This window comes from Martes martes (genome assembly GCF_963455335.1).
Source record: "Martes martes genome assembly, chromosome: 2".
Taxonomy (NCBI): domain Eukaryota; kingdom Metazoa; phylum Chordata; class Mammalia; order Carnivora; family Mustelidae; genus Martes; species Martes martes.
In genome coordinates, this window is record NC_137889.1 from 173,251,740 (window position 1) to 173,276,196 (window position 24,457).

Consider the following 24,457-nt stretch of genomic DNA (forward strand, 5'->3'; position numbering starts at 1 on the left):
TTAAGATCAGTGCTATCATTTTCCCTACTTTAGAGGTGAGGAAAGAGGTATAGTACAGATGTACTTTCCCCACATCACATAGCGAATTAGTGGTGAAGGCAGGATTTAAGCCCAGATCTTTTGATTATAAACACTGTCTGTTTCATGTATGAGAGACAGCGCTTTGGGAGTTGGAGAGAAATTTGGTTTGCCAAGAGGTACAGGCTCTTGTGGGTGCTTTGAGTGTTATATCTGGAGATTTGAACATAGGATTGGACATGTGTAAATAAAGAGTGAAGGCATTCTGGTTGTTGTAAATGGCATGAGCAAATGCAAAGAGGCATGGATGTGTGTGGTGAATTCATGCAAGGAGTAGACTCATAGAGCAGATTCTTTGATCAGTGGTCTAAGGAGTTAGGGCGTGAGCTCCAGGCAGTAGGAAACATTCGGAAATATTTAAATCAAGATGGCCATAAGCCGACAGGTATTCCAAAGATCCCCCAGCTTGGTCGGCTGTGCAAAGAGGAGGGAGAGGAGGGAATCGGAAGGGGAGTGGCAAGCAGGAGCAAGGGCCTAGGTTGAAAGGACTTGCTCGGAAAGAAAGAAGCAATTCTCAAAGGTAGAAAAAAAAGGTGCTAATGTTAGAGAACATTCTGGAAGCTCCCAAGATTTTGGAGAATGATCTTCTTTTGTGTCTGAGGATGCCAAACTTATCGAAGCAAGGCATTCTTTTAAGAATATAGGTAGAAGACTCATCAAGTCTGGGGGTTAGGGTTTTGAGTTGTTAGTTGAAATCTTGAAAAGAGTCATGTGAAAAATAATAAATTATAGAACAGCAATAGTTAGATCTTAATTCAGACTGAGAAACATGTTTTGAGCTCCTATCATGTGTTAGATCTAACTTTTTTTTTTAAGATTTTATTTATTTATTCATGAGAGACAGCGAGAGAGAGAGGCAGAGGCAGAGAGAGAAGCAGACTCCCCCCTGAGTGGGGAGCCTGATGCGGGACTCAATACCAGGACCTTGCGATCATGACCTGAGCCAAAAGCAGACACTTAGGGCGCCCCATAGATCTAACTTCTTAATAAGAAAATATTTCTGTGTTTTTTTGTTTTGCTTTTTAGACTATGCTTATCACATTGTGGTGAAGTTAAACTACTATGCATTGTGACTTTGGGCAAGGTGAAGCTTTATTTTAGAAGCTGACTCACTTTGAACTGGTTTTTAATAAATGTTCTAGGATGCTGGAAAGATCTGGGTGGAACAGTGCTTAATATTTCAAAGTGAGCACTTGAAAATCTATTTCTGCTTCTTAGTAATAGGATCTCTGAAGCTCCAGAATTATTTTCGAACGGGTTCACTGGTTCTTGGAGACCCTGCGCTCCCAAGTCTGTGGAACTGGAGAGGATTTTGACGTGAATGCTTTTGCACCTGGCATTTGATGGAAACTGTTTGGGGAATTACTTAGTCATATATCTAAGAAATATCTAGTGTTTATCCTCTTAGAGATGGGATTTAATGGCCAAATGGCTTGATTTGACCCTATGCATGGCTCAGAGCTACTTAATTATTAAAATTCCTGACTGCTGAGTTCCTCAATTAAATTACAAATTTAAATAAAACATGTGTGTTCTGTATCTCTATTTTGGAGCAATCTGTGATCTATTTTTATGACTTATTGATTCCAGCCTGCGCTTGTGTTCTTGGAGCTTCCTTTCACTCTACACACATCCCTCCTTTCTCCCTTGCCCATCTGAGCTCATCCCCACTTTTCAGAAGACCCCTTTATTTTTTATTTATTTATTTTTTTTTTAAAAGATTTTATTTATTTATTTGACAGACAGAGATCACAAGTAGGCAGAGAGGCAGGCAGAGACAGAGGGGGAAGCAGGCTCCCTGCTGAGCAGAGAGCCCGATGCGGGGCTCGATCCCAGGACCCTGAGACCATGACCTGAGCTGAAGGCAGAGGCTTTAACCCACTGAGCCACCCAGACGCCCCAGAAGACCCCTTTAGTATCCCCTTCTCACTTGCCTTGTTTCACTTCTCTGAACATTTATACACAAATGCACTTGTAATTTTTCTTTGCTTAACATCACTCTGAAGTGGATGCTGTGTACATTTTTTTTTTTAATTCCTTTGTGGTTTCAAATATTCTGCACATAGAAAGCAAGTCTGTGGGCACAACATGCTCCATTAGTCCACCATTTTTTTTTTCCCCCAAGAGAAGCAATAGAAGCCCTTTGTCATTTAAATATTAGCACTTCTGATTTTTAAATTTGGTGGCTTATTTACATTTTTTTAAAAAAACCAGGTGACTAGGGGATGACTGTGATAGAGGTCAAACAGCCTGTGTGAGGGCCTGTTTAGTCTCCCAGGCCAGGAGTTAGCCAGCTCTGTAGAAAGCCAGAGTTGCCGATGCTTCCATCCACCAGAGACTTTTCTCAAAAAGAGATCTTGCTCAGATCGGGAAAGGCTAGGTTATTGCCCACTGGAGGATGTCTGCGCACATTAGCCTGTTACTAGCTCTGAGAAGCTCGAAGTTGAGGAAAAAACCCCATACATCTTTAAAAAACACAGCATTCCCCAAACTTACTTGACCATGGAGCCTTTTTTCCACATCACATGTCTTACCATCCTGTGGAGCGAGGCTTCTGTGGGACCCCTGGAAATGCTTCTATAAGTATTTCCTCTCGGGTAGCCCAGAGAGTCAATGTGAAGGCCGATCCCCGTGAACTAATAACTTAATACCCCTAAAGACGTGATGTGAAGAACCAGTATTCTCTTGGCATTTTGACTCTACGCAGTGCCATAAAATGCCAACTCAATACATTCTGGAGAATGGATTTCTGAAGGACCCGCCAGTCCCAAGAGTGGGAGAGGAAATGTGTGCACTATTCGCGGTCTGTTCTTTGAGATGTTGGGTCTGTTCCTTTGTCTTTCATCAGGTTTGTCATTGTGTGCAGTGGCATATCCCGGTTCCATCACCACCAGCATGTTGCATAATGGATGAGGCTAAAGAGACGGAGGCAGCAGGTGTCCTAGCAATTAAAAAAAAGAAGAAGAAGAAAGAACAGAGCTGTTGATTGTTGCCAACAGCATTAGTCCTCTCTCCTTCCTTCTACAAACAGCAGCTCTCTGTGTCAATCACCAGGCAAACAGCAACTGGTCTGCTTTCCTCATTCTTCTTGTTACCTCTTAGCGCGGTCGAGGCTCTTATTTGAAGAGTTTGTGTCCTTACGTCGGAGGCGAGGTGCGTTTTCCCCTTGTCCTCTGAAAGGGTTATTACAACCTGGTAAATGCCCACATACTTATTTGGTTAGAAATTTTATTGCTCTGGGTGCCTGGGTGACTCAGTCGGTTGGGCGTCTGCCTGTGGCTGGGGCCATGAGTTGGGGGTTCTGGGATTGAGTCTCGAATCAGGCTCCCTGCTCAGCAGGAGGCCTGCTTCTCCCTCTCCCTCTGCTGCTCCCCCTGCTTATGCCTGCATGCCCCCCACCCCCGTCAAATAAATAAATAAATAAAATCTTAAAAAGTTTTTTTACTGCTGTGTGCTAGAATGGACCTGGGAACAATGACTAGCTTAGCTATCATTCTTGGCTCTCCTATAAAAAGGAAGAGGTAGAAATACGTCTTCAAATTTAGGTCGAGAGAGGGTACAGACTTCCCAGGACCTGAGCTCTTTTCCACAACTCAGAAACATTTACTTCAGGAGAACAAAAGTAAAATCCTTATATTTGATTTTAAATGCTTGCAAAAGGCCTGTTCTTTGGATTATTTTTACTGCTCCAAGTTTCAAGAATTTAGTGGCAGCTTTTTGCTTTGCTTACCTGTAGTCAGAAAATTGGAACCAGGTATCCGATAGGATAATAGATTTATAGCATCATAATAGTTGTGTGTTCTATAAGATGCTGGTTGTTTACACACAGGAGTATATGCAAGTTTAGAAGCATTTAAATTTTTATATAGTCATATGCTTTGTTTTCAATTATTATTTGATAAATTCTCTACTATCATGGGTATTTAGAAATGGTAATACATTTAAAATATTTTATTTAACTGTTAGCCTCTCATAATGTCTATGTAATACAGATTACAAGTTTGGAGCCAGCTTTTGTGGCTCAGGAGAGAAGATTGTGGGTCTCTGCCCCTCACTGTGTTCAGTGACATCAGATTGAGCTCGAACTTGGCAGTGGTGGGAATTTTTACACCATGGAGATTGGCAAGTGCTACACATCAGGGCTCTTGCCCTCCCCCCATGAAAACCAATTGTTAAACATTCAGCAGAACGCTTAATGGTTCTAGGCCATCACTGAGGACATCTTGATTATAAAAGGTTTTTAAAATATAATCAAAGACCTCTTAGAACATAGCACTAGTTCTAACAATAGCAGAGTTATAACCTTTTAAAACTTTTCTCATTTCTTCTTCTCCCTAGTGTTTTGGTTACTGTTTTTCAAGATGATGTGGGGGCAGAAGTTCCCATTGTTGGTTTTGTTTTGTTTTTGGTAAATCTAGCTCTCACTTATTGGGTTTATAAAGAATAGTCTTCTTGTTTTTACTTTAATTACCCTGCAGGAGTCCTGTGTTACACTGGCTTCTCACAGTTCTTTGTGTCACCCCGAAGACAGGATTGCTTCCCTGTTGATGTGTGGGTTATTTGTGCAGACGGAGGTAAGGAGAGCTAAATACACAGCCTGAGCAACGCTTACTCCCCTTGAAGCCAAGATGGCAGCTGCTTCCTCAGTCTGGGGCAATCATTATACTGCCCTGTCACGAGGCCCAGTGATGAACGGCATTTTAGTGGGCTGGGATTACCACCTGCTGTCTTCATCACAAACCAGCCAAAAGAACAGATTTCCTGCCATAATACATTATTTGTAAGTTTAAAGAACCAGAGGAAGATAGACAGGGAAATATTTTGTTGTAGAAGTGCCTAATGGTCTTAAATGAGGCGTCTTGTCTTCCTTCCTTCTCGTCCCCTCCATTCCCCATTAATGGGTTTTTATTTTTCCTTCCAAAGGGGGTCAAGTTGTATATAGGATTATTTCAGTTGGGATTTTTTGGATATTTGTGATGATTCTTTGCATATGGAGATAAAAATCCAGCACATCACAGCTTTCTGTTATAGAATTGTGCGAAGTGATAATACATGCACGGGCATTTTGACATTTTTCTGGATTTGGGGTTTACTTTCTTATTCCGCAGTGTAAGGAAAAGGCACACTGAAGAGAGACGAAGGTGGCACAGACAGTGGGGAGTCAGAGCTTTATTTACAACTCAGCTGATAATGGGGAAAAAAATGCCAGGGACACGGACATATTTAGGTGACATAGCGTACTGCGTTGGAAACACAGGTCAGGAGCCAGACTGCCCAGCTTCGAGTCCTGACTCTGCCCCCTACCAGCTGTATGAAATTAGGCAGATTGCTTACTGGCCTGCATTTCAGTGTCTTCATCTGGATAACAGGGATTAAAAATAGTACTTACTTCTGATAGCACCTTGAGCAATTTTATGTAAACTCAAAAAGACCTCTCAGGATGGACTGTCTGAGCTTGGATATAGACAGTGGCTTTGTGTGAATTAGGAAGACACGACTCTTCCCGCCAACGAGTTGCTGTGCTTTGAAAGAGAGAGCCCAGGCTGGCTCTTAACCTGAACTTGTCTCCTCAGCTGGGCACCCTTGTCCAGGGCACAACCTGTGTCATCAGCCATGACAACGTGTCTACCACCCTGGGCAGCGGAGGTATAAATGAGTCAGTTAATGGTTCCATACAAGATGCTGTTACTCTTATCAAAATTTCAAGGTGGGAGGCTAAGGTGGAGGAGGGTTCAGAAAGCCTGTAGATTTGTGTAGAGCTATCTTAAAGAGGGGAAGTGAGTTGCTAGAAGCTGTTGGTAGTTGGCAGAACTGTGGCTGCAACCCAGTTGTCTTGACTTCTGGCCTCCTACCAATGCTGAGTAGGTGTCGCTAGACAACTGTGTGATTCAAACAAAAGTACCATTGATAGAAGATGCGGGTGAGGGGCACTCTGGCCATTCCCAGCACCAAGTGTCTGCCTAGAGCTCTTCACATGGCATACTCACAGACGATATGTCTTCTATTTTCCAAAGCCAGATAGTACATTGGCTCCTTTGTGTGATATCCAAGTGTTTGTTTTAAAATATACTATGCAGAGCACATGTATAGATCTCAGTCACCATTTTAATAGTAGACTTAAGGAATATTACTGTATGGAGGTGTCCTTCTGTTACATTTGAATGAAAAACCTTTGGAAAGTGCTATCTTCCCACTCCCAACTTGTCTGAGTAAAACCAAATGGAAAAGTGGTTTAGTTACTAAAGAGAAAAAGGAAAATGAGGTTGGATCACAATGGAGGTTGTCCTCCCTTTAAAATCTTTTAAGTTGTAAACTATAACACAGTTCTAGAAAACCACGTGAAACAAACATAGAGCATAGTTAATTATTGAAGGTGGACAGTCTTGGAATCGCTATGTCAAGAAGTAGATCCAGGGGCGCCTGGGTGGCTCAGTGGGTTAAGTCTCTGCCTTTGGCTCAGGTCATGATCCCAGGGTCCTGGGATCAAGTCCCACATGGGGCTCTCTGCTCCGCAGGGAGCCCGTTTCCTCCTCTCTCTCTCTGCCTGCCTCTCTGCCTACTTGTGATCTCTGTCAAATAAATAAATAAATATTAAAAAAAAAAAAAAAGAAGTAGATCCAAATTCAGGAGGAGAATTCACCACCTTGGAAACCCTTTCTGGGCCCCTCACAGGGAGAATTCCTTCCCTCCTCCTTTTGCTACTTTCCTTCCCTTTCCCTCCCTCCCTGTCTCCTTCCCTGCTTTTCTTTCTTTCTTTCATTTTATTTATTTATTTGTGAGGGAGAGAGAATGGAGAGAGAGAGAGAGCATGAGAGGAGGACGGTCAGAGGGAGAAGCAGACTTCCTGCTGAGCAGGGAGCCTGATGCAGGACTCAGTCCCAGGACTCCAGGATCGTGACCTGAGCCAAGGCAGTCGCTCAACCAGCTCAACCAACTGAGGCACCCAGGCGCCCGTCTGCTCATTTTTTTTTTTTTCATGATATCAGACACATGAAAAAAATGTTCACGAAAAAATGTGCTCATTTTCTTTTGACCACTTCCTTGCTTTTCTTCAGAGTTGTGTTGCCCAAGTCATACTAACTTTTTAAAGGATAGGCTGTGTGATCATCCTATCTGTGTAATGAGCATTTCATCATTTTTAAAGTATCATCAACATACAATGATATATTCATTCCAAGTGTACAACATGGATTTGACATTTTTATACATTACTCATGGTACGTGTGCTCATCACGAGAAGTGTGGTGACTGTCACCATACAGAGTGATGACAGTATATCAACTATATTCCCTATGCTGTGCTTTCATCTCCATGACTTACTCAGTTTGTAACTAGGAGTTTGTACCTTTTAATCCCCTTTATTTATTTATTTTACCCATCTCCCCTCCCCCACTCCTCTCCCGCACCAGCAAGCATCAGTTTGTTCTCTGTATTTAAGAGTCTGGGTTTTTCTTTGTTGTTTGTCTGTGGTTCCCTTGTTCTGTTTTTCATATTCTACATATAAGTGAAATCATATGATATTTGTCTTTCTGTGTCTGACTTCTTTCAGTTAGCTCAATACCTTCTAGGTCCATCCATGTTATTGCAAATGGCGAGCTCTCATTCTTTCTCACCACATTTTATTTTCATTTAGTAATCTAATAAGTTGTTGGGGTGAATTCTAGTACTTTTCTAACTTGACTTGGATGCCTTTTTAAATGCCATGTACTGGTGAAATACAACAGTTTTGTGGTTAGTTTGGATTCTTGGCTAAAAATTATTCAGTTAGTATCCCCGGTGGTGAAATCGACCAGCTCTTCACACAGCTCTACAACTGTCACAGAACTGTGTGTACTTGGCTGAGCCTCTAGCTCCAGTTCTTTGCCCCAAATCAGGAAGCCAAGGGGCTTGACCTCCCTTTCCTTCCCGTCCTCGTTGTTAATGTCACATTGATTTGATGGCTGGCGAGTGCCATTTGTGTGTTGTGAGCAGGTGAGAGAGTGGGTTGAGTATAAATGGAATGACCAGCAGTACACTGGTAAGTGACCGATAGTGAACTGTCATCGGTGAGAACAGATAAGAGAAGTGCTCTAGCAAAATGAATGAATGAATGAGAAGGCACTGGTCAGGTTGTTGACCAGAGTACTCTGCAGGCACTACTTAATGACTTTCAGTCCTAGCCCCAGACAACAGTTGATTATGAATATTTTGAAACATTGAAAGAAAAAAAGAAGGAAAGAAAAGAAGGAAGGAGGGAGGAGGAGGAGAGAGGGAGGGAGGAAGGAAGGGAGATAGAGTAGTTCAAAGAAACCCATGTAAGCCACACCTAGTGTCAATAATTGCAAACATTTTCCGTGTTTACTTCACACACACACACACACACACACACACACACACACACTTTAACACATACCCCAAGTGTTTTTCCAACCATTTCAAAATAAACTGCAGGTGACAGACCTCTCTCCTTCTAAATACTTTAGCGTGCGTCTCCAAGTTCTCCTTTGTAACCAGCGTGCCGTTGTCAGTCTTAATAAAGCAAAGTGATGCCCGAGTGGTATCACATGACCAGTATGTATCCAGATTTTCCCAGTTGTGCCCAAAATGTCTTTCATAAAGTTTCATTTAAACTAGGGTTTCTGTCAAGAGCGAACAATGCAATTGATTGTCTCTTAAGTCCCTCATTTTATAAATAGTAGCCCTTCCATTTTCTTCATGACATTGGCTTTTTGAGGTCAATTTTCTTATAAAGTGGGTCATAGTCTGGATTCGCACAGTTGTTTCCTCATGGTCTCATTTAACCCAGATGCTGCGGGGAGGAGGGTAGCACGCTGACTTCCCCGTGTGGTTTGTCCTCAGCACCTACAAACCCAGATCCCTCTTTTGAGTGGCTAACGTGCTTCAACTAGACTCTTTTTCCTGAGCACTATTTGCGAGTAAAAATTGCAACCACCTGATTTAGACACTTAAGTTGTGGATTTTTTTTTTTTTTTTCCTCTCTAGCGATAAAGCTTGGGGGGAAAAGTTATGGAACTTCAAAGTAGTACTAAATATCTTCCTAGACGGTGTCCACTTAGGATTGTAGCCTCTCACAACCTCATAAAACAGGCTCCTGCAACTGTCTCCTAAAGACACGGGAGCAGGTTCGGAGAGATGAAGCCCTCTGTCCTGTGTCCCATAACTCCCGAGTGTCACACCTGAAATTTGGACCCAGATTTGCCCAGTTGAGAGGTTCTGTACTTCAGTGTGCTGAGGACCGGGTGATAGTTCCATACACTGATTTGCCAAAATTAGCCTGAACTGAAATATTTATTTAAGGGACGAAACATGATACCCAGGTAAAAATAACACCAAGACGACACACATAACCCAGAAGCACCCCACTGGCCCACCGTCCTTCTGGACTCTTCTTTCTCTTTGCTCCCAGATCAGTAACACTCGATGTTGTGTTAAAGCTCACTTTGAGTGTTGTCTGTCTTCGCAGCTTCTGTTCCCTGTCTCCGTAAGGCCAGAACAACCTGAGGATGTGCAAACACCGGTCCTGCTAACCCCACTCACATGGTCCCAGACTGACCCATTTTCTGTGCCTACAGAATACAATGGCTGGATCAGACGATTTAATGCTCCCAGGGTGCTTTTGAGCATTGCCTGGATTCTTAATTAGATCTTTTTTTTTTTTTCTTTTTTAGTGGAGTCTGTCAATCTGTGGCTATAAACAGCCGCCTTCTGGCTTTCTGATGACATGCTGAAAATATAAATGGATTCTGCAGATTGCATTTTATTATCCTCAATATTAAGCACTTAGATCCCGTGCTGGAGAGGATCATGGTCTGATCATGTTGATTAAATCTTCTCAGGCCTGGACTTCTGTGCTGTTTCTCTGCCAACCCACACTGAATGGAGAGAAGAATCAATTGTTCTTAAAGAGAGTGTAGTGATGTATGTGCAGCAAGGAGACGTGGCTTCGGAGGGCAGTGCAGTGGGGCAGTGACACCCGGATTCTAGTCTCATCCTTGCTGATGGCCAGCTGCGTGACCTGGAGCAAGTCACTCAATGTGCAGGACATTATTTGTCCCATCTGTCGCTTAATGGGCATTACTTGTCTCATCTGTGGAATGAAGGGGTTGTGACTATGACTTGAACTTATTTTGGTATCATGAGGAGGGACACCGGATGGATCTACAGCGACATTGCCGGAGGCTGCGTGGGAGGTGGCTTGGTGAGGGGCCGCGGTGGGAGCAGAGAGAGCATGGCAGTGGCTGCGGCCGTCATCTTGCAGAGAGGCAGGGGAGGCTTGGGCTAGGGTGATGGTGCAGACACAGGGGCAAAAGAGCAGGTCTAGAATATATTTGGAGGGAGAAACGTTTCTCTTCTCATTGCTCTTGGATCAGGGGACCCAGGTCACCAATTTCATTTTGATCTTGGTAAGAGTAAAACGTGTATTAGGTAACCAAGTGGAGGTGTCAAGGAAGAAGCTGGATATTTGATTTCTGGACTTCAGGGGAGAAGGATCAGTGACAGAAATGACAATGTGTGTGAGTCAGCACACGCAAGATAGAGATATGGAAAGGCGGGGTATTCCGACTCATACTAACGCCTGAGTTATTGCATGTGACATCTTTAAAGGCATGGGACTACCCAGGGGAGGGGAATGTGTGGCTAGAGAAAGGCCAAAGGCAAAGTGAGGAGAGGAGAGAAGAACCATGTGGCACAGGTAGGCAGTGAGTGAGGTAGACGTCCGTAAGGCATTTACTGAATGAGGTAGAAGGAAAAGCAGAGAGTTTGGTTGTGGGGAAGCCTACAAGATGCAAGTGGTCCAAAGGCGGGGGTGGGGGGGGGCCCCAGGCGGGGTGGTTGACTCTCATGCCGAAAGACCTTGATGCCCGTCAGCAGAGAAGATGTCTCAGTGGATCAGACAGTGTGGTGACGTTAGAATTTAAGGGGAGAACCAGTAAAGCATGGCATCATCCAAGATCAGGCAGGAAAGACCTGTAAAGAGTATTGACAAGAGAGAAATTAATAATGGGATCTAATTCTAGTATTCTTGCCAGTGTCATTTATTGAACTCTGGTCACTGACTCTTCATGCAAACCTTTGGAGTAGGTACAAGTATCATTTTGTAAGTGGGGAGGCTGAAGGTTGATTGAAGTTCATTAACCTACTTCTGATTTAGCTTGTGCTTGTGGAGCTCAGACTCCTGGGTCTCAACTCAACCCTATAAGAGTTTTCAGGGAATTAAAAGTGGACAGCTTGGAGGTCCCTGAGCTATGATGATTAAGGGCAATGGGTACTCGAAACTCATACAGGGAGTTTGGACCATGAAAGGAAGGAGAAAAATAGGATAGTTGAGGGGCTGGACTGAATCAGGGTTCTGAAGAAAAGAGGAAATGCATGCTACTGGCAGGGTGATGAAGACTGCTGTGGGCCAAGGGGTAGGGTAAGGACCTGGGGGTGGGAAGGGATGGCACCCAGAGCCTTGACAGAGAAAGAGAAAGTATATTACTTCCTTTTGAAGAAAGGATGAAAAGATAGTGTAGAAACCATGTACAGAGGAATGTGTATGGGGTTGAGGGCAGTGGTCCCAAAGATCTGGACAGACAGTTTCCATCACACTATAATTCCAAAAGCGAAATCATTGTATATCAAATGGGGATGATGGGGTCCTTGAGGAAGTAATTGAGAGCAACAAGCAAAATGTCACTTTGGGACTATGTCTTTTTAGGAACGAGGAATTAGTGGGGAGAGTGATTGCCAAAGAACTCCTTCCTTCCCCCCATCTTCTGGGGTGTCTTTTTTGTTTCAGGATTAAGGTCAACCCATAGCTCTGACACACAGATCCTTTACTTCTGGGCCCTGCCTGCCCACCCTGGCACTCGGGCCCTCCCACCATCTCCCTCTCTACCTGTCTCCCTGCTGTGCTCAGCCCTTGGAACCTTTCCTCTTTCCTCAAAGCAACCTTTGTGCAGGTCTTGATGTCTGCCTGGAGTGCCCTACTTCATCTCCTTCCTTTGGGGAATCCCTCTTACCCTTCAGGACCAACTCAAATGTCCGCTCCTCAAAGGTGTTCCTTGACTGTCTTGGGCAGAGAGAGTTCATTCCTTTGCTCAGATGCTGCGCAGAATTGTGCTTAGGAATAAGAACTCTGCAGTCACACTACCTGGGGTTCAATCCCGGCCCCACTGTTGGCTACTTTTGTGTCCTTGGGCACCTGATGGAACCTCTCTCTGTGCCTAGGTGTCCTTGACTTTACAGTGGAACGAATAATAATAATAATAATAATAATAGGATCCACCTCATTGGGTTTTTATGAGGATTAAATGAAATAATGCTTGGCAAGCTTTTAGAACAGAAAGGATATATGGTAGTTCGTGTATGAATGTAGACTGTTACCATGCAGCTGTTCCTTCAGTCGTGCAATTTGTGTGAATTTCTCTTATAGATCTGTGTCCATATTTCTCTTCCAACACCTACTGTACTCTTTGATCTTTCCCCCGATTGTGGATCCTTATTGGGCAGGGAACAGATTTTATTATTTTGGTCTCACACACCTATTACATTGCTGTTACATTGCCTGGCACGAAATGGGTATTCAGTAGGTGATTGATTGGTTGATAGCTAATTCTAGTTCAGATGAGTATGATTTATGATTGTTTATGGAGAGTTTCCATAGAAACTTGATTTGATTTTTCTAGCAACCTCACAAAGGAGACAGAAATAGCAATGGATTCATTTCTTAGGAAATGTGAAAAATAAGAGCAATTCAGTTCTGCTTTATTTTACAGTTTAAGTGTAAAAATATGCAGAAATGTCCTTTTATTAAGTAAGTCAAATATGATCAGAAAAGAAGGGAGTTTAATGAGCCACATATAATCTTCTTCAGTGAATTTTAAAGAGGTATTATTTTTTATTTACTGTTTATAGGAGGAAATCACAACCTTCTGAAAGCATACCTTTTTTTTCTTTGTTACTTCAAAAAATATTTATTGAGTATTTACTGTGAGCCAAGTACTTTTTTGGGCACAGAGTATACAACAGCGAAGAAAACAAGTAAAGTTTCCCACTCTCACCTTACTGGGTGGAGTTGGGCAATAACAAAAACAAAAATGTAATATGAAGCGTACCTATTTTTGTACAATTTATTTTTTTAATTTTTTTTAAAGATTTTATTTATTTATTTGACACACAGAGAGAGATCACAAGTAGGCAGAGAGGCTTGCAGAGAGAGAGGAGGGGAAGCAGGCTCCCCACTGAGCAGAGAGCCTGATGTGGGGACTTGATCCCAGGACCCTGAGATCATGACCTGAGCTGAAGGCAGAGGCTTAACCCACTGAGCCACCCAGGCGCCCTACTTTTGTACAATTTAGAGAAAATATCCATGTCTTTTTCTTTTTTAAATTTTCATTTATTTATTTATTTGACAGACAGAGAGAGAGAGAGAGAGAGAGATCACAAGTAGGCAGAGAGGCAGGCAGAGAGAGAGGGGGAAGCAGGCTCCCTGCTGGGCAGAGAGCCCGATGCGGGGCTCGATCCCAGGACCCTGGGATCATGACCTGAGCCGAAGGCAGAGGCTTAACCCACTGAGCCACCCAGGTGCCCTATTTTTGTACAATTTAGAGAAAATATCCATGTCTTTTTTTGGGGTGGGGGGGAGAGTTTTATTTATTTATTTATTTGACACAGAGAGAGAGAGATCACCAGTAGGCAGAGAGGCAGGCAGAGAGAGAGGGGGAAGCAGGCTGGGCTTGATCCCAGGACCCTGGGATCATGACCTTAGCCAAAGGCAGAGGCCCAACCAACTGAGCCACTGAGGTGCCCTGAAAATATCCATGTCTTTTAAAAGCTAAGTCGAAATATATTAAATTCTGTATTTCTTTTCAGTTACTTGAATCCAGAGACCATCATTTTGTCTGGCTATCCAATCTCCTCTTAAGATCATTATGATAGGGTTTCCAACATTTTTTTCAAATTCTCTTCATACCTGCAGTTAGTGGTGGACGCAGTTTGTCCACCAGATTGCTTTAAACAACAACAACAATAACAACGACTGAAGATTAATGAAAATAGTTCTGAAATAGTTTGTATAATTGATAATGAACAGGCTGAGAGAATGATTCTTGGCAGTCTTTGACTATTCATGGCAATTATTTAAAAAGTGGTAACAAAGTAATTAGCAAAGTGTAGCACTTTGATATATAATGTGTTACATTATAAACACATCATAAAAATGTGACCATGAAGTTGTGTGGGTTGTTTTTTTAATTAGACTGTTTTTTTTTAAGGCCTCCATATTTCAGTTATTTGAACGGTTTAGAGCAGTGCCATTGACATGAACAGACTCAGAAACATAATTACCTTTATAGTTCAGTGAGAAGGAAATAAAATACAGATGAGCTTACTTCATAATTACTTGCATAAAAATAATGTGATGACACATTGCGATGTCCTCTTGCTTCTGCTTTTGGTTTAATCCCCAAAGTAGGTGAAAGTGTTTCTTTTGCTTTAAAACTATCAGTGTTCTGGTAAGTTATCCATTCTTGAGTATGTTAATCTGACACTTAGAGCATGTCCCTGCATTGCTGTAAATAACAAATATTTTGGATAGTAATGGAAGTGAATTAATCCTGAACCATAAAGCAAGGAAAGAAATCTGATATTGGGCTTTCCTGAAAAGACACACAAGGCATAGTTGGTGACATAGGTGCCACCATAAGTACTTCTGAGGATCCCTTCGAATGGGGAGGTATGCGCAAGTTCATTATGACCACTCTTGAAATCATGGTGGTGTCCAGTGGCTTGGTCCATGTGTTCCTATTTTTTTGTTTGTTTGTGTGTTGCTTGCTTGTTTGTTTTTCTGGTGAATGCCTTTATAGAACAGTAGGAACTTTGACTTTTACTATGAGTGAGATGGGGAGGTTTGGGGGGACTTCAAGTGGAGTAGTGGCATGATCTAACTTTATGAGATTACCCACGCTGCTCTTTTGAGACTAGAGGGAAGGGAGGCAAGGGTAGGCCAGTTGGGCAAGTTAAGAGACTTATCAAGGTATAAGATGATGGTGGCTTGGAGTAGGTGGTAGAGTAGAGGCAGTGAGAAGTGGTTGGAGTCTGGCTATGTTCTGTAAGATGCTGAGACAAGACATACAGAATCCCAATTTCAGTGGATGGTCCTCCTCTTCTGATTCTGAACTGTTGGCTAGTTACTTTCTATGCTAGATCAGGGCTTTGTAAAATTTACTTTGCATATGAATCACATGGGGATATTTTTGGATGCTGGTTCTGATTAAGTAGGTCTTGTAGAGGGTAGGAGGACTGATAATCTGTATTTCTAATATTAATTCCAAGTGAAGATGCTGTTGCTACTAGTTTAAGGACCTAACTCTTCCATGGCATGGTCCTTGTTGAATTTCTGGGGTCTGTTAAACTGTCAACCCTCTTAACCAAGATCTAGACACCTCTGTACTAAATAACTTGGGCATGGAAGAAAGGACAGTGTTAGGGTCAGCAGAGAGCAGTAAGAAGGCTATGTTGGGACCTAATGGACACAGGAGCAGGGATGGAAGCAGAGGAAGGACAGAGGCAGAAATGAGCACTTTCCTCCATTTGCATGGTGCCTGTTCCCATCTCCAGTACTGGCAGTCTAGGAAGCTGAATTGAATCATACTATACCTTGGAGGATATTAATTAGCAGGCTGACTTGGGACTGTTAAATCTACTTGAAATTTTTTACTGGCTGTGCATCGTATACAATATAATTTTAAATAGTACATGAATATTTTAAGTGGTCCTTGCACCACTAATATTTTCTTATAATATCAATAGTCCTGTTGCCTTCTGTTTATGGTATGAGTTTAGTTATCTACGTTCCTCTGCAGTCTGTGAGCCTTCTGCGTGCAGTGATCCTGTCTCATTTGTGTGTCTGTCTCTAGGCTCTGCCCATCATCATGGCTCAATAAATGGAGAGGGGCCTGGGTTATCTTGGCCAGAGATTCTGTAATAGATGTAGGTAAACTCTCTTGGGTCTCAATGTTAGCATCATTGGTGCTAGAACACAATAATTTTAACAAAAATATAAAGACCTGGGGAAAAATGTTCTCAGAATCTTCTAATCAGTTCTTGGCGAATAAAGGTTTTAGTGGTGCTTTGAGAATATAAATTAGGACTAATAGATTCAAGAAAGAAAATGCTAAATTGTTTAAAAAGTCTGCATTTGAAAATCTCAGCTTTTTAAAGGTGAGTTTTCCTAATTTATTTTAGGAAAAAAACTAGATATTTGTAAACTGTAAATACAAACTACTTTTTATCCATTTTCTCACCTTCCCTTAAGTAAGAATGGGAAGATAGTAACAAAGGAGTATTTTTCTTTTTCCCCCCTTTTCTTCCTTTCTCTTCCTTCCTTCCTTTTTTTCTTTCAGGAAAGCTTTAGGAAAATAGGGAGAATTTAAAGAAGAAAATAAAAATCACACCTGTTTCCCACCATGAAGAGATAACATGTCATGTTTTCTCTCTGTGTGTGTGTGTGTGTGTATGCATGTGTGTATATGTATATGTATCAGTCCATTTTGTAATATTTTTGTCTGCTTTTGTAGTCAGGGTAATTTAATTGGGAAGCATGCTTTCCTCTTCAATTGTCTGGAATTGTTTGTGTGGAACTGCATTACTTCTTCCTTGTATATTTGTGTAATTTACCAGATAAACTTTCTGGGACTGACATTTCCTTTTGGGAAAGTTACCTATTTCTTTGCTGAATGAACTTGGGTTGTGTCAAGAAATTTATCCAGTTCATCTAAGTTGGTAAATATACTGAGATGAATGTATATTCATCTTTATATTCATATTTATATTTATAAATATATGTGAATATAAATATATTTAATATATAAATATAAATATATAATTTAATATAAATTTATATAATATATATAAATATAAATATATACAAATAGATTCATATATGAATATATGAATATAAATATTCATATTTATAATATCCCCTGCTATCCTTTTAATGTCTATAAAATCTGTAATGATGTCACCTCTGTCATTCCTGATGTGGTAATGTGTGTCTTTCTTTTTTGGCTAAAAACCAAAGGTTGTCTTTTATTAGCTAAAGATTTATCAACCTGGCTAAAAGTTTCCCAGTTTTATTGGTCTCAAGTAAATAGCTTTTGATTTCATTGATTTTTCTCTATTGCTTTTTGGTTTTCTATTTGGTTTGATTTCAACTGATATAGTTTCCCCCCTTTTTTTCTACTTAATTTGGGCTTAATTTGCTCAAGATAGAAGCAAAATTCATTGATTTGAGATCTCTTTTCTGATATAGGTATTTTGTGCTATACATTTCCCCAAGATAATGATTTAGTGTCTTTCCATACATTTTTACATTGCCATATTCTTTCACTACAGAATATATTCTAATTTCTTTTTATTTCTTCTTTGATTAGTGGGTTGTTTTTTACATTGTGTTACTTAGTTTAAAATTATTTGGAGATTTTTTTCCCTGAGCTATTTCTATTGTGAATTTCTAATTTAATTCCACTGTGGTCAGATGGCATGCTTTTTTTGTGAATTGAATTCTTTTAAGTTTGTGGAGCCTGGTTTACTAACCCAGAAGCTGGTCTATCTCAATACATGTTCATTGTGAACTTAAGAAGAAAAATATGTATTTTGCCCTTGTAAGGTGAAGTATTGTTGAAATGTAAGTTAAGTCAATTTGGTTGACGGTGTTGTTCAAGTCCTCCATATTCTTACTGATTTTTTTTTTTCTTGTTCTATAAGTTGTGGGAGAGAGATAATATATTTCTGACTCTAGTTGTGAATTTGTCTATTTCTCCTTATAGACCTATCTGTTTTGGCTTATGTGTTTTGGAGTTCTTATTAGATGTAAAAATGTTTAGGATTTTTTGGTCTTCCTGAGTAGATTTACCCTTTGTCATTATGAAATGGCTTTCTCTGTCCTTGGTATTATTCTTTGTTCTAAAAGTTTCTTTGTTTGATATTAATATCCAGTTTCAAAAATTAACATTAGCATGTTATTATCTTATTCCTTTCTTCCATTTTTAACCCACTTCTATCTTTATATTTATAGTGCATTTCTCCTAGGTAGCACCTTGTTTGGTCTTGCTTTTTTTTTCCATTTTGACAATCTCTGTTTTTTAATTGGGGATGTTTAGGCCATTTGTATTTAATGCACTTATAGATATATTTAGGTTTAAGTCTACAGTATTGTTATTTACTTTTTATTTATTTCATGTATTCTATATTCTCTTTTCCTCTTTTTTTCTTTTTGCCTTTTTTAATTGTTAAGAGTATTTTTTTATGATTCCATTTTATCTCCTTTAACGTTTTTAATTTGCTACTTTAGAGGTTGCTTTAAGTTTTATTGTATGCATATTTATCTGGTATACCATAGAAACTCAATATACTTATTGAACGAACCAATGAGTGCCCTGGTACCTAGGTCAAAGGACTGCTGAGAGCCAGAGGCATCAAGAATGGTCATCAGTCCTGTGCTATTAGTCATTCTTTTCCAGATTTTGTTTTCCTCTTTCACACCAAGTTATTATGGATATTGGCTCTAATATTCCTGTCTTGATGTTTGTCTCTTGAGGTTAGGTGTCTGAACCTCCCTCCCTCTGCACCCCTTAATGTTTTAACGAATAGATACTTTATCCTTAGGTGGAGCTTTCTGCAGGCTTTTTGGGAAGTGTGTGGGTTGAGTCTGTGACCTTGACCTATCATGGCCAAGCCCCAAAAGTAACATCCTTATCAGGAAGAACCAGACATTTTTTTGAGGTATTGGGTAGGAAAAAGCTTCAAAATAATGGTCTAAATTTAAGATTAGCTGAGCTCAGCAAAGCTGCACACGTAAAGGAAATTCAGATCTAACAGATTTTCCCCATTCTTGGAATGCCACCAGTTATTTGAAGGCTCTTAAATGTTAAAAATGAAATCACTGATCTTCCTGATTAAGAAAGAAAAAATTATGCTTTCTCTCTCTCTCTTTTTCTCTTCAGCAAGTAACTGGCAGAAGTTTTGGTGATAAAGATTTTCGGACGGGGTTAGAAAATGGAATCCTTCTCTGCGAGTAAGTATACCCTATTATTCAGTTGGTTTTAATCAAGAAAAATCATTAATGCCATTCAGTTCGTCTGTAAAAATTTGCATTTTGTTTTCAATTTATTTGCTGTTTGATTCTGAAATTTTGAAACATCCCCGGGGTAGGCAGTACACATAAGTAGGTGAGGGAGTTTTAGTGAACAGTAGGGAATGGTGGGGACTGTGGCAATTTTTAATTAGATAGAGAAGAAGTACCTGGTGGCTGCTACTCCAACCAACATTTACACTGTAGGAATCTAGACCCCAGAGGGTGGGAAGGATGTGGACCCAACCATAGTTAAAGTGGCCGCTCTTCTCCCGCTTTTCCCCAAAACAAAAGCAGTTTGTACCAAGTGAAAGCAATGCATCTACTTACTTACAACATCTTAAAACATGATAGGTGACGTTCCTCACTGGGCTTGCTCCCCTGATGCATTTTGATTATATTCAATTTAAGCTCTTGGCAAATTTCCAACATGAATAATAACTGCACTGTTCAGTTTTTATGTGTTGAACCCAACTTTTATCGTAAGTACTGCTGTGATGATGGAGACAAGAGCTTTCTGTGAAGTGGTTCTAGACACAAGATAAGCGAGAGCCTTAACACCTATAGGGGGATGAACATATACTTTAAGACCTCAGGTTTTGAATTTAATAGGTTCTGTAATTTGGATACTGCTTTTTGTTCGGTGAAATGTACACACAGGAAATGCACAGCTGCAAATAGACACAGTTCGATGGGATTTGAGAACTGTGTATGTGCATGTAGTCTACACCCTGATTGAGAGAGCACAGCAAGTGTCCTCCTGTCCCTTCCCAGTCCATCTCCACCACCTCCAGAAAAGCACTGTCCTCATTTCTATCACCATAACATTTATTTGCCTTACATCTTGAACTTCATGTAAGTGAAATGACATAGAAGGAACGCACTCTTGTTTTGGCGACTTCCAGGATATTGTTTGGGACCCACTGGGGTAGTTGAAAGATGTTGTTGGGTTTTGGAACCTGAGAACTAGGAACTCAAGTTTTAAATTATTTAACCTCCTTGAGTCTCAATTTTTCTCTTTAAAATGGTAATTAAAAAGTGGTAACTTTTGCCTGTTTCATAAACTATTTGTGAATTTCCACAGGATAATTGGATGAGGTGCTTTTAAAATTTTTTTTTAATTAAAAAAAAAATTATGTTTGTCCTAAAATGTTGGTTATTACAGGGCACCTTTCAACACAGTTCACGCCAGCGCTTTTCTTCTGTTCCCGCTGTCCCTTCTTCTTCAAAGGGAAATTTACATGCCCTGATTGCCACTTCCATGCATTCTTTCCTGTGAAGTCTCTTCTCTCTTCTCCTACTTCCTTCACTGCCTCATTTCCCTTTATTCCGTCTAAATGAGAGCTCATCTCTTAGATAAACCATAATTAGTTTAGCATCTCACCAGAGACAAATGCAGGCAGACTCCTGACGCTTCCCTTGTGTCCTGACACCTGCTTCTCCAACGAGTCTGGGCTGAGCCTTCTCCTGATGTTAACGGAGTAGCCGCAGTCTGATCTAACGTATGTGCGCTGTGCTCTCTTAACCCTGTTGAAGTGGGGCTTTGGTACCGATTTTTGCATACTACCATGGGCTCCAAAGATTCTGGTAGGCGTTCACCTCTCCACTATTCTGCCATGAATAAATCTGTCAGGGAGCAATGTAGCCTGCCAGACTGGATAGAGCAGGTTCATCTGAAGACGAGGCTCTGGGTCTGGAGACTTGTCCATGCATAGAACTTGCTTTTTGGGGTACCTGGGTGGGTGGGGGGGCTCAGTCACTTTAGCATCCGCCTTAAGCTCAGGTCATGATCCCAAGGTCCTGGGATCGAGTCCCCACATTGGGCTCCCTGCTCAGCGGGGAGTCTACTTCTTCCTCTCGCTCTGCCCCACCCCCTGCTTGTGTGTGCGCCCTCTCTCAAATAAATAAATAAAATCTTAAAAAAGAAAGGACTTGCCTCTTACCTAGGTGAAGAGGTTGAGTTAGAGGACGGATTCTGTCATGTGAGCATTGGCATTCCTTGGTGGCCTTTTACAAACACGTTAATGAATGTTAAGGTTGTTTAGGGGTGGAGGGGTGGGGCTTGGGTCTAGGCCATGGTTAAGAAATATTACGGTTAGACAAGAGGGAGGCACAGATTATAGCCAGGGGCCTCTTGAAATAAATAAAGGGTTTGGACTGCCGACAGCCAAGAGTGAAGTGGAGGGAACTGGCTCACGCGGAGGCTTGGACAAGTGTTACTGAATGAGTACGTGGGCCAAAACTCAGGATAAGTGAGTTATTGTCTACGTCTTCTCCCCGCAGAGGATTAGACTCACTGGTGTAGTTGAAGGAGTCTGAGGACCAGGGAGGGTCAAGTTCTGGCTTCCCTGTGGGACTCCGCTGGCTGCCCCGGCAATGAGTTTGCTGAGGTGAAATGAACTGCGTCGGTGGCCTGAAGCAAGGAGAGCCACGGCCTGAGCCTCCGCCAGAGCCTTTGAGGGAAAGCTGGGTCAGCAGCTGGAGAAACCAGATACAAACACGGGTCTAAGTCCAGGAGCCCCAGAGCAATGAGAAGCGAAGGCATGGGCCAGGAGCTGGATGCCCTGAAGGCTGGGAGAAATGGAGGAGGAAGATTTTCCTGTCCTCTCTGGTCAGGGCAGAGAGGTGGGGCAGGTTTTATCCGAGCTGAAGCGTGTGGGGCTGCTGCAGCCTGAGGTTAGCAGGTGTCTTTCCTGGGACTTGGATCCAAAGACCATTCTGGCAACGAGGAGAATGTTCTCGTTGTTCATTGTTCTAGGGGTGGAGTTGGCTGATGGCTGGGGCCCCCCAAAGGCAGGAAACTCGGTTTGGAGTTTCCCAGATGGTGGATCCTTACAGGTTTGCGACACCTGTGTTTGGAGAGTAGCTGAGAATGCGGAAGGCCGTGCCTCTCTCTAGAGCCGGAGGGAGTTTTGGGGATGCTGGTGATTCAGGGGTTCTAACTCAAAACCTCCCACCATGTAGCAACATTTAACAATGTAAGAAGAACTCCCTGCAATTTCACATCTTGGAAAGTAGGAATTCGGCTCCTCTGAGACTGAGGCTTTCATAACAGACAGCCCTCTTTCGGAAAATTGTTAGGGCTTTTCAACTTTGTATTATTCCAAACAGAAGCCCAGTGGGTGTCTTGTAATAGCGTTATGACCCCAGCTGAAGAAGCCACGGACGGCCTCCGTGAACGATTCCTTTTGTTCCACAGACTCTCATCTTTTTGTGTGAGTTTGATCGGCTCTAAGGGTTGGTTGCAGCTGGAGAGACATCATGTGCTTTGTTCACAAAACATTTCCCGAGTTGTTCATGAGTCCAAAAAAAATTCATAGTTCTTGTCAAACAGAGGACATCCTTCTGGGCCCGGGATCTGATTTTTTTCTTGCCGAACTTTTGTGTGGCCTCTAAGGACTATCCTCATACCCATTTTACAGAAGAATTAAGTGGGGCATAGGGTCAAATTAAGTGGGGGCACAGAGGACTGCCTAAGGTTATACAGGTAAGAAAGATTTACATGTAGATGTCTGATTTCTTATCTTTTGCTCTTAACAACTGTCCTGTGCCCATAACTGTGATTTTAATGGCAGAGAAAAGCGAGAGCTTTGGGGTTGGTGATGTTGGCCTGGGATCGGTGCCAGAAAACGTCAAGTGTGGGGAGGAGGGCAGTACAGAGGATAGCCACTGGGTCTCTATGGGACAGAACATAAAGAAGGACGACAGGGGGTTGGTGGTCTTGGGATGTAAGCATCAAGGACCTGATGGTCCTTTTATTGTTCTTTTCTTTTTTTTCCCTTTTCTTTTCTTTTTTAAAGATTATTTATTTTAGAGAGAGAGAGCATGAGTTGGGGGGGAGGGGCAGAGGGAGAGGAGAGAGAATCTCCAGCAGACTCCCCACTGACCGTGGAGCCCGACATGGGGCTTGATCCCCGGACCCTGAGATCATGACCTGAGCAGAAATCAAACTTGGACGCTTAATGGACTGAGCCATCCCGGCGGCCCCACTGGTCCTTCTTAAGATAAAAAGGCGAGTCCTTTAAAAAAAAAAAAAAAAAAAAAGATAAAAAGGCGAGTCCAGTAAGAGTGAAAGCATGAGAGAGCTGAGAGGATAAGGAGGCTGTAGTCAGGGGAGAAGGCCGGGTTTTCAGTTTTCTCTGGTAGAGCCATCCGATGAGGCGAGAGAAAGGAGAAGGCTGGATGTGTACTGAAGGCTACAGAGACAGGGAGAAAAGGCCGGCACCTCCAGGCAGCCCATAAGGTGGGAACTGAATAGCTTCAGAGTCTTCATGGGAGTTCTCGAACTCTGCCTGGGGAGTGCAGTACCCGTGGCTTTGCAGGGCTCCCCGCCGTGTGCCGTGAGACTTACGCGTGAATGTGTAACTTAACAGCGATAGCATGTGCAGACGAGAGACTGCACGTGCCAAGGAGAATTACAGGAGATGTGTTTTTGCTATCATCGTTGCTCTCTTCCTTGGTTGTTTTTGCCAAACGTCTATACTTGAGGTTTGGAGGTCAAACGCTCCAATGATGTGAGTCTTTGGTGGAGCGGTCCATAAAATGTCTGAGGTCAAAATGTGACCAGGCTGCAAACGTGTGACAAGTGTCATGCTGTTAGAAATGTTAAGCAAATACTGCAGACGTCCTGGCAGACTTCAGAGTTTAAAAGGAAGGCTGCAAACAACCGTTCCCTAAGGAACACCCTCCCCGGACAGAGTTGCCGATGACCGTCACTCCTTCCCAGCACCCAGAGCAGACGGTTTTTGAAATAAATCCAGAAAGGAAAGTTTCTGACTTGTTTTCCTGACTCTGACTTTATTATTTAGAGAGAACTGTATGGAATTCTGTCTATACCAGGGGTTGGCAACAGGCTTGGCCTGTTTTTGTCCTGGCTTTCTTTCTTGCTAAGGATGGTTTTTACATTTTAAAAGGGTTGGAAATGACACAAAACAAGACTTTGTATGTGACTCCAAGAGCTTGGAATGTTTACTGTCTGGTCCTTTACAGAAAACGTTTGCCAGCCCATAAGGACTACGGGATGAATTTTGGATGTACTTGTTTACCCTGGTAAAGTTAAGTAATTGACTCTGGGCAGTGCAGAAATGGGAAAATAAAATAACTTTTTAGGAAAGGTTTTCCCAGGACTTTTTGTAAGGTCCCCCTCCACCCAACTTTTTATGTTGAAAAATTTCAGACTTACAGAAAAGTGACAAGAATAATACAAGGATTCCGCATATACTTTAACTGCAACTAGAAGTAAATGATTCAGGAAGAAAGAGG

At 41.9% G+C, this 24,457-nt stretch overlaps 1 protein-coding gene across 1 annotated transcript in view; it reads left to right on the top strand.

Moving 5' to 3' along the window:
- Positions 1 to 24,457, top strand: part of LIMCH1 (LIM and calponin homology domains 1) — a 326,880-nt gene that overhangs the window by 111,155 nt on the left and 191,268 nt on the right. The window contains exon 2 of the mRNA XM_080797210.1: positions 19,068 to 19,138. Within this exon, the coding sequence (XP_080653336.1) occupies positions 19,068 to 19,138 (71 nt within the window). The remainder of the gene's footprint in view (positions 1 to 19,067; positions 19,139 to 24,457) is intronic.